At 46.9% G+C, this 9,976-nt stretch overlaps 1 protein-coding gene and 1 pseudogene across 1 annotated transcript in view; both read left to right on the top strand.

Annotated features, from left to right (window-relative positions):
* Positions 1-2,127: 2,127 nt before the first annotated feature.
* LOC118576850 lies at positions 2,128-2,228 on the top strand (annotated as a pseudogene).
* A 1,969-nt stretch (positions 2,229-4,197) lies between these two features.
* Positions 4,198-9,976, top strand: part of Gldc (glycine decarboxylase) — a 93,152-nt gene continuing 87,373 nt past the window's right edge. Inside the window, exons 1-2 of the mRNA XM_036209422.1 lie at positions 4,198-4,697; positions 5,207-5,285. Of these exons, the coding sequence (XP_036065315.1) occupies positions 4,434-4,697; positions 5,207-5,285 (343 nt within the window). The 5' untranslated portion in view covers positions 4,198-4,433. The remainder of the gene's footprint in view (positions 4,698-5,206; positions 5,286-9,976) is intronic.

Raw genomic sequence — 9,976 nt, 5'->3', positions numbered from 1 at the left:
GAGGGGGGAAGGAAGAGGGGAAAGGAAGAGGGGGATGGAAGAGGAGAGAAGGAAGAGGGGGAAGAAAGAATAGGAGGGAATAAAAAGAAGAGGGAAAAGACGGGAAAGAAGATAAGAAAAAGAGGGGAGGAGAAGAGAGAAGGGAAGAGAGGAGAGAAAAGAGGAAAGGAAGGGGAGAGGGGAGGGGAGGAGAAAAGGGAGGAAAGAGGGGAAATGGAGTAGACGGTCCATGCATGCTTCACCTCGGTTCTCTTGATCTGTTCCTGTTAACAGAGAGGTATTTCTCAAATCTTCAACCTGAAACCTGGTGTGGTCCCTGGAAGTTAAAGCCCTTGTAAGTGTGGGAGCCTCCCCACCCTCACCCCAAGACCATACTCCCTTCAAATCAGACCAGCAACTCACCAAAAGTATCTTTTATACATTCTTACACGTTTGTAGTTCCAAAAGTTTCTATTTTGATTAAGTGGATCTTGCTGAATTTCTTTGAATTGGCCTTGTCTTTGTAAAAATTGAAGTGTATTTTTCTCTGTGATCTCAGTTTTCAAAGATCTCTCTCTCTCTCTCTCTCTCTATCTATATATATATATATATATATATATGTGTGTGTGTGTGTGTGTGTGTGTGTGTGTGTGTGTGTGTATAATAATATATATATAAAATAGTAATTGGTTTTTCTGGCCACCAAGATGGCTCACCCAGTAAGGGCATTTGCTGTGCAAGCCTGACAACCCATGTCCTGTCCCTAGAAGATGGAAGGAGACAATTGTCTCTACAAGGTCTCCCTCTGACCTCCCCACATGTGCTGTGACATATGAGCACACACACAATAAATTGTCTTTTGAGGCAGGGCATCATCACTATAGCTCTGGTTGGCTTGAAATTCACTGTGGAGACAGGGTGGCCTGGAACTCACAGAGGTCCCCCTGCCTCGGCCTCCCGAGGGCTGGGACTAAACAATGACAGTGGGAGATAGAAATTGGCTATTCTACTCGAGAGGTGGTGGTGGTGGTGGTGGTGGTGGTGGCACACGCCTTTAATCCCAGCACTGGAGGCAGAGGCAGGTCTACAGAGCAAGATCCAGGACAGGAACCAAAACTACACAGTGAAACCCTGTCTTGAAAAACAACAACAACAAAAAAAAAAAAAAAAAAAAAAAAGAAGAAGAAAAAGAAGAAAAGAAAAAAGAAAGAAAGAAAGAAATTGGCTACTCAGAATAAGAAGACTCCAAAGAAAAGTAATCAGTTTTTTTTCTAAGCTAACATCAGAAATATCTTTGGACCTCTAGGCAGACTTATCTTTTCCAGAAGCCAATAACGCCAAAAATATTTGGGGGTTCTGACCTCTTACCTGATTCCTAAGTGATTTTAGGAGGGAAGTTTAGAAAAACTGGTCAGAAGAATGGACTGTCTGGCCTGGGTGGAGACCTGCCATTCCAGTTAGTTCACTTTGGCTAAGGACCACCTCAGGGAAGGTGTACTCACCCTAAGCCATGCTGAAGAGATAGGCAGAACAATTGGTCCTTGAATGAGATACTGGACTTTGCTTCCCCAGAATCGAATCCCTACAGGCTCTTTGCAGTACCTTGTGACTGCAGCCATATAAGGTTGCAACTTTGCCTTTTCTTCTTTCCCCTCTGTAAGCAAGCTTTCTCTGACATCTTGGGCTTCCATACTCTCTAAAGCTTCCTCCCTGCCAAATGGATGCTTGGCAGTCCTGTGTCTGAGCTCCACACCACCTTAGACTGGGTGGCTTTTTCCACTCCTCCTCTCCATCCTCCCCCAAAGCAGCTGCTGAGGTTGTACAGCATGCCTGACCTAAGGTTTTAAACTCTAATAATACTGCCTGCACTTCCACTTGACTCCATTCTTAAATCCTTTTATTAAGGACACTAAGAACTCCAATCCATGTGAGCGCACTTATGTATATGGATGTTTTGCCTGCATGCATGTCTGTGTACCATGTGCATGCCTGGTGCTGTGTGAGGGCAGAAAAGAGTACTGGACCCCTGTAACCGGAGTTATAGATGATTGTGGGTGCTGGGAATGAAACCAGGGTCCTCTGGAAGAGCAGCCAGTATTTTGGCCACTAAGCCATATCTCCAGGCCCCAGTTAAAAAACAATAATAATGTTCTCATGTCAGGACATATGCTAAAACTTGAAAGACACAGAGGTTTACATAGCTTGTGTGCAAGGATGACATGTAAACTCACAAAGCATTTCATATTTTCGGACCCATAAGTACTCTGACATCACAGGGTCTATGATACTGCCTTATACTGTCACCTTGGAGGTCAGCAGTTACATCTCTGCTGCCGTCATTTCACAAAAATTAATTAATCAATTAACTGATTTTTTAAAAAAGTATGCCTGGCCTTTTCTTATGGCAAGGATGGGTGTAATGACCTCATGCCTTGTATAAACTGGAATTATAACCGTAAGCCCCAGTCTTCATTGGTAAGCTGTCTTTCAAAGTTCATTGTGGACTACAGTCTGTTTCTGTAGATCTGCAGGGCTTAGGGTCCTCATAGAACCAGGTAATAATAATCCACCCAGAGTCTGGATACTTTCTGTTTCTTCGGTAAGTGGCGGCAGGTCTGCTGGTGGAGAACAGAAGCAAGGTGTATAGTATATCTGTAGCAGGATCCTTTTACAAGATCTCTTCACCTAAGAGGCACCTAAGTACTGGGTCATAGTTTAAGTGAGGTCTCTGTTTTAGTGACTTTTCCAGTTTTAGTTTATCAGATCAAGTAAACTGTTTGTACAACCCTATAGATCATCTGGGTCACTGTCTGTTAGGCTGAAGTTCCCACCTTTCTGTTGGCTAGTGCTGCCACTGGCTTCTACCACTCTGGGATTCCACTGGTGTACTATGTAACACAGGAACCCACTTCATCGGTGCCGTCTCACACTGTGAGCACCCCTGCAGAGGACAGCAAGTACCGTGCTTCCAACACCACTGGTGTTCCTCTTACCAAAAGACTTCCCGAAGCTTTGCCGACAGGACTGTCTTCTGAAAGATTGTGCTGCACGTGACATTTCTACTCTTATGTTCCTTTCTCATCAACGCTTAGGAGTCTCCCTACTCAACTACACCAAGAATCAGAGTATGTTAGCCCAATTTACAGGAGAAATCATTGTGTTGGATTTCACCAACCAACTTAGCAGACTGAGGGCCATTCCTTCTTGAGCTTTGGCACTGCCTCCCCCCTCCCCTTCCTTGTTGCTGTGAGGAAGCACTCTGTTAGAAGATGTTTTCACTGGAGTTACAATATCTGTTTAGTTTTATTCAGGTAAACAAAACACATTCAATATACCAACAGCATACTCAAGTACTTGAAGTAAAGGAAGATTTAATTCAGGAATAGTTGCTTATCAAACATTGCAGAGGGGAAGAAGGATGGATGGAGAGAGATCCGTTTACCTAATAAAGATAGGTGCTGTGGTGTAGTTCAGTGCTAGAACCCTGGGCAGTGGTTGAGAGCACTCACTGCTCTTACAGAAGATCTGAGTTGAGTTATCAGCACCTGCATAACAGCTCACAATAGCATGCAACTTTACTTGCAGGGGATCCGATGCTCACTTGTAACTTCTGAAAACACAAGCGTATGATGTGCACACATACAAACATATGTGGGGTTGAGAACGCGCGCGTGTGCACGCGCACACAAGCACACACACAAACAAATAAATAAAATAAGATAAATCTTTAAGAAAAAGGTTAAAACGACCCAGTAAGAGGTTCAGAGGCTGTGATCTTTGCCCAGAATTTCATAACTATTAAAGAACCTTCATTTGCCCATAATGCTTCTCAGGAGGTGTGACCCTAAAATCAGTGTGTGGAGACCAACTTAACTATTGGAGTCTTCCTTCTGTCTCAGAGGATTGGTCCAGGAACTTCACGGATTTTAGGGCTGCCCACACGGATGGTGCCACAACGGGCCCTACACTTTGCCAGCGAGCCCATGGAGCATCCTGAATCCCACATCAGCATCCGGAACCCCATGTAAGAAGCAAGACTGGGGACCTCAGACTCCCTACTATTAGACAGGGGACTCCATCCAGGGGCTGAAGAGCAGACAGAAGCCGGAGGAGGTGGAGTAGAGGAGAGAGAAAGGGAGGGGCCTGCCTCGCCCCCGCCCCGCAATCCACTCTCATTGGCTAAAGGCTTCCTGGCCACATCCTACCGCCCGCCTTCGGGCGACGCTTAAAGTGTGCGGAGCAGGTGCCTCCCGGGGAGGACGAACTTTGCCAGAGTTAGTGCTGTTCGCTGCACTCATTCATTGCCTGCAGGCGTCTATCCTCCCGTCCTGCCCGCAGTCGTCGGGAAGGGGACCCGAGGACTACAGCGGCCACTTGCGGGGCACTGGGGCCAGAGGAGGGCCGGAGAGCGCCGCTGACCCTCGTGGGCTGGGGAGGTGACGGCGGCTGCGTCCATGCAGCTGTGTGCCAGGGCATGGGGGCTGCGCCTGGGCCGCGGAGTCGGGGGCGGCCACCGCCTGGCCCGGGGCGCGGGCTGGAGTTGGGCGCCGCAGGGCCGGGGCAGCAGCAGCGGCGGCGGCGGTGGCGGGGACCGCGGCGCGGCTGGGGCCTCGCGCCTCCTGGAGCGCCTCCTGCCCAGACACGATGACTTCGCTCGGAGACACATCGGCCCGGGAGACAAAGACCAGAGGGAGATGCTGCAGGCGCTGGGGCTGGCGGTAAGGCCCTCCACCCTCTACCCGGCGGAGCTCAGCCCGCGGGGCCTCCGGACTCCCACCTTGCAGTCCTCTGGCGTCCCGGGCCCCAGCTCGGTGCGACCTCGCTCTTAATCTTGGTGCCTCCTCCCACCTTAACTTTTCTGCTGTTCCCGCTCTTCAGAGGTGCATTTAAGAAATGTCCCCAACTCCAGACGAACCCTAATTTTGCAGGAGGAAGACCACCCCTGCTTAGAGTGCATTAATCCGGTCAGCTTTCAGTTGCAGACTAAAATCGAACCCGGAGTGGCGGATTTATCACCCGGCTCCATCATTTTTTCTTTGCCTCCAAAAGATTTCTGTTGCCTGAAGTTTCACTTTAAAAGAAATCCTAATTAGACAATTTAGATGAGGTCCCTACCAGCCTTTGAAGATGAAAAACAGAGGTGGCTCTCTTAATTCAGGCATTATAACTCTGCCTGTCTTGCTCTCCAGCTGGCACTTTTTCATTTTTTTTTTTTTTTTAATTTTAGAGCATTGATGAACTCATCGAGAAGACGGTCCCCGCCAGCATCCGCTTGAAAAGACCATTGAAAATGGAAGACCCTGTTTGTAAGTGACCGAGAGGACTCCCTGGGGACTCCACTTGCTCTGGCTTATTTGCCTTCTAGAATCCCTGATGGTCCAGTTTTGGGGTAGGATTGCTCCGGACTGAAAATATGCAGTACTTTACAGGCCCTAAAACGGTGGAACTTTTCTTCCAGGGAAGAATCTATGCATCCCCTTTCCTGGTCTTCATCCCTGGGCTGCGGGGGAAGGCAACTAACTACCTATAAGCTTCCCAAGAAAGGCCATGCAAAACACCTGTGGAGAACTCTCCATTCACCCCCACCGGAAGGGCTTTGAGATCTTTTGAGCTGGGAGTGTTCTTATCTCTATAGATCAGGCGAGACTCAGAAAGGAAAAAAAAGGAATCACCTGGGGCCTGAGGTCCTGCATTCAGAAGGAGGCTTAGACTTCTCAAAGTTCTTTGCACCAGAGTTTCAAACTGTTGTCTCACATCCCCTCACCCTGCCCCTCACCCCGGGGACACACACACACACACACACACACACACACACACACACACACACACACACACACTCATTCACTCACTCACTCACTCACTCACTGAAAGGCAGCAGTGTTTTGCAAAGTCCAAATGATTTTTCTAGAAAAGCACACAAATATGGTTTATGATTGATGATGAAGAACTCTTGGGCTATTTACAGACTTTAATTATTTAAAGATTTGCCTTCATTTATCCATGTGCACCACGTGGGGTGTTGGATCTTCTAGAAAAGGAGTTCCAGAAAGTTGTGGGGCCCAGTGTAGTGCTGGGGGCCAAACCTGGGTCCTCTGCAAGAGCAGCACATGCTTTTAACGGCTGAGCCATCTCTCCAGCCCATCTCAGTAGAAATGTTTTTAATGGTCTAAGTATTGTTTTGGGGGATATTTTTATATGGCATTGACTTCTAGTGAGGGAAGAATGCAGACGTCACGGGCGTGGTCAGGGTTGAAGAACTCTTTAAGATTAAAACCCCATTGAGCTCCCTCACCTTGTTACTCATACCATAGAGCTATTTCTCTTTTACTAGGGCAGTTGGGTTTTTGTCTTGTTTGTTGGCTGTTGCTTGTTTGCTTTGGTTTCTGTGTGAGGGAATTTTAGATCAAACCTGATTTTGTTTAAAAGATGATGTGAGCCTGTTCTGGCTGCAGCAGGGGAATGCAGTGCCTCCGTTCTGCCTAGAACTGCTGCCCTTATTGCTGTCAGGTTCTGATGGCAGGGAGCTTGTTCACAAAGACAACCACCTGCCTGAGACCTAGAAATAGCCACAAGCTGCATCTATCTCAACTTCAGGGAACCAGAATTCTGAGACGTCAAGTGTGGAGAAAGCAGAGAGGTCAGCATGTTGTTTTGGAACAAGGACTTTCTTGCAGCTCAGCTTCCATTGTGTGGTTCCCTGGTCTTTACTCATGTTACATGTACACCACCGTGTGGAACAATTGTATATATTTGTTTATTTTTGAGCAAGCTGTTTTGTGGGTGTGATTCTTTTTAAAGACAGGGTCTCACTATGTGGTCCTGGCTGGCCTAGCTGTGTAGACCAGCTGGGATGAAAGGACTGTACCACCACATCTGGCCCTACTTGTATATTTTTAAAGGAAGCCATTGGTGGATATTTGTGCAAATAAATGCCCTCTGAGGCTTTTAAAGTCTGAATGTCTAGATAGTACAATATACTCCAAAGTTAAGACGTTCTTTTCGGAGCTGGGAAATTAATCAGCATTGTCTCTTTTTCTTTCTTTTTTTGAGATAGGGTCTCCCGCCCTATCTCTGGAGCTGGCCTGGAACTCACTTTGTTAACCAGGCTTATCTCAAATGCAGAGATCCATCTGCCTCTGACTCCTGAGTGCTGGGAGTGCTGGGAGTGCTGGGATTAAAGATCAACTGGTTTTGTTGTTGTTTAGTTCAGATGACTAACGTCTCCATCGAAGAGTCTTCCTCCCCCCACCCCCAATCCCTTGGAACATGTTCCCAAGACTTTGCAACTTGAGTGTAGACCTTAAACCTAGTGGCTTCTGCAAGATTTTAGGTCGGTTCCACCTGCTTAGTCTGAAGCTACCTTGAGAAAATATTGTACAGTCAAAATTCCCACCTGCCCCTTTCTGCAAAGCTTGCATATTGGAATCAGGAGCAAGGGAGATGTGAGGGGTAGGGATGCCGAATTCACAAGACTTGGCTGTTTTATTTACTGTTCTGTGCCATGGCTAAGGAATGGTCTCGGAGGAAAGCGGTTGATTCTTGCTGTCTCCAGTGGGAGCAGTTTGGAGTAGAGCAGCCTTACTCAAAGCTAGCTTCCTATGAGTACTGATGCTCTTCTGTATCCGGGATGAATTCTACAGCAGGGTTTGTCATCTGTGGTGCTACAGGAGAAGGTTGCTGTCTTTAACAGCCTTGTTGTAAGTAGGGAGACACTTGGGTTAATTCTTTAGCATACCTAATAATCTTAAACATTTATATAGTGCTCCCCATGGCACCTTTGCAAAGTGCTTTCTTTGTATTGTTTATTCAATCCTCACTACAACCCTACAAACCAAGTTTCTCCCTCCCTGGTTTACAAAGTGAGTTCCAATTTCTCCCTCTCTCTCCTCTCTTTTGGAGACAAAAATCTCACCTGTGTTGCCCAGGCTGGTCACAAATTTTGGACTCAAGTGGTTCTGTCTTCCCTTCCCAGGCACCTAGGACTGGAGCCCCTCACTACCATGCAGTCACTATCCTCTTTAAAAGGGAAGAAGCCATGCTATACAGAGGCCCTTTAACTTGCCAGGGGCATAGCTAGTGACCTTTCCAGGGGAGCAGGATGCAAACTCAGGCCATCTGCCTCCATCCCCCCCCCACCCCCCGCCCCCAGTGATCATGACATTGCTCTACCCAGGCAAAGCAGAGAACTCTTGTCCTGACTCTTCAAAGGGCCACAAAGCCAGTCCTACTACTGGAGTCACTGTTGCCATGTGCAGAGTGCCCCAGTGGAAATGAGACACCATGATGAGGGCGAGCGAGCATAAAAGGGTGGGAGCTGAGAGGCCCACCACCAGGGTAAGGAGGTGTAGTTAGTATTGAGGGCCAGCGCTTGCCTAGACAAGAAATAACCCCTTGCTAATGAGCATAGAGGATAATCCTGCAGGCAGAAGGACCAGCAAGTAAAGGGACAGAGCACCAAGGGTTCCATCAGTGTGGGAGGAGAGCCTTCCTCTCAGACACTTCAGCAAGTGCCTTGAAAAATACCTTTATCAGTCTCTCAGTAAGTCATTAGTCAAAGAAGCAAGCAGTGCCACTCAGTTCAAAATCCTGTCAGCTTACTTCCTCTCAGGTGAGTTCCCTCCCCCAGCCACAAACTTGTACCGAAATAATAATAAATACATTAGTTTAAGAAATGTATTTTAGTGGGAACATTGGTTTCTCTGAACTGTACAAGCAGTCTTTTAATTTGTATTTTCTGTGGCACTATCTTAGTAATGTTCTAGTAATTAAAAAGTACATCAGAAAACAAACTGATGACTTTTGAGTCATGCTCTGTTTTGCTGTGTGATCTTTCCAGTCGTCCTGTCCAAGGAGCCAGATTAAACTAGCCTGAACTAACTGGACAAACGGCCCCCGAGATTAAAGTTTACACAAAATCTCACCCTGCTTTTCCTGGGCATGCTGTGGAGAGAGGAGAAGCGAACCCTCTAATGCTCAACTTACTCAACAGGAGCTGAGCTGTCAGAATGAGAGTCCTGGCTCGTGGGAACTCAGTGTTCTAAGGTGGTGTCGTCAGAATGAATTTTTAAACAAATGTTTAAGGGAGGGCAGTGGTCAAGGGAGGGGCATTGTGCAATGTGGCAAAGTGATGACTTTATCACCCAGAGGGTTCTGTCGTCCCTGAGCTGCTCTGAGCTCTTAGAATGGAGAAGCTATCCTTCCCGAATCTGCCCTGCCTGCAGCAGGGTCCCCGCTCTATCCCAAGGCGATCTCTCAGCTAATTCTGGCTCCTCCCATTCCCAACTGTGATAAATATACCTCATTTATAGCTAGGATCATTTCAGTGTTGTTTTTTGTTTGTTTGTTTGTTTTTAATCTAATACCTGGGGACATAAAGACCAAATGACAAAGTCAAGGTTATTTATTCTGAACGTGTAGCAAGAATTTGACCTGAGTTTTGGAAAATAAAAAAATATATATTTACAGTGTGGAGCTGAGGGAGCTTCAGGGATGTTCCAGTAGGAGGAGGCTGTGGCTTCCAGGACACTACAGAAGGGCTAATGAGAGGCATAGATTTAAGGCACAGCTTCGGCAGAGATAAGTTTAGCCTGTATGTACATCTCCCTTTGATTGTTCCTGAGCTGAAAGTGGTCTTTGCAATGCTAGGAACTGAACCCAGAGCCTCTGGACTGCGAGCATGCCTCTCCTCTCTATCTTGGGTCTTCCGCTTCCTCCTCCGCCCCGCCTTGTGGGCGTGACCATTACCGAAGCCCCAATGGGGGTTGGAACTTCCAGGCCAATGCTGGGATGGCTATGCACTACAGTATAGTGACCTGTTCCACTGCCTTAAAATCATCTACAGACACAATCCTAAAACTGTTCATCTATCCCACTTTGTATATATTTCCTATATAATACTAATTTACAGTGAATTTTATATAGCATCAAAAATATTCAGTGCTATCAAGATCACTTATTATGATTTTATAACATTGTAGATACAGTGTTATCCTTGAAG

This window comes from Onychomys torridus, chromosome 1 (assembly GCF_903995425.1).
Source record: "Onychomys torridus chromosome 1, mOncTor1.1, whole genome shotgun sequence".
Classification (NCBI taxonomy): domain Eukaryota; kingdom Metazoa; phylum Chordata; class Mammalia; order Rodentia; family Cricetidae; genus Onychomys; species Onychomys torridus.
The sequence above is the reverse complement of the archived record's forward strand: the minus strand, read 5'-3'. Positions and strand labels throughout refer to the sequence as shown.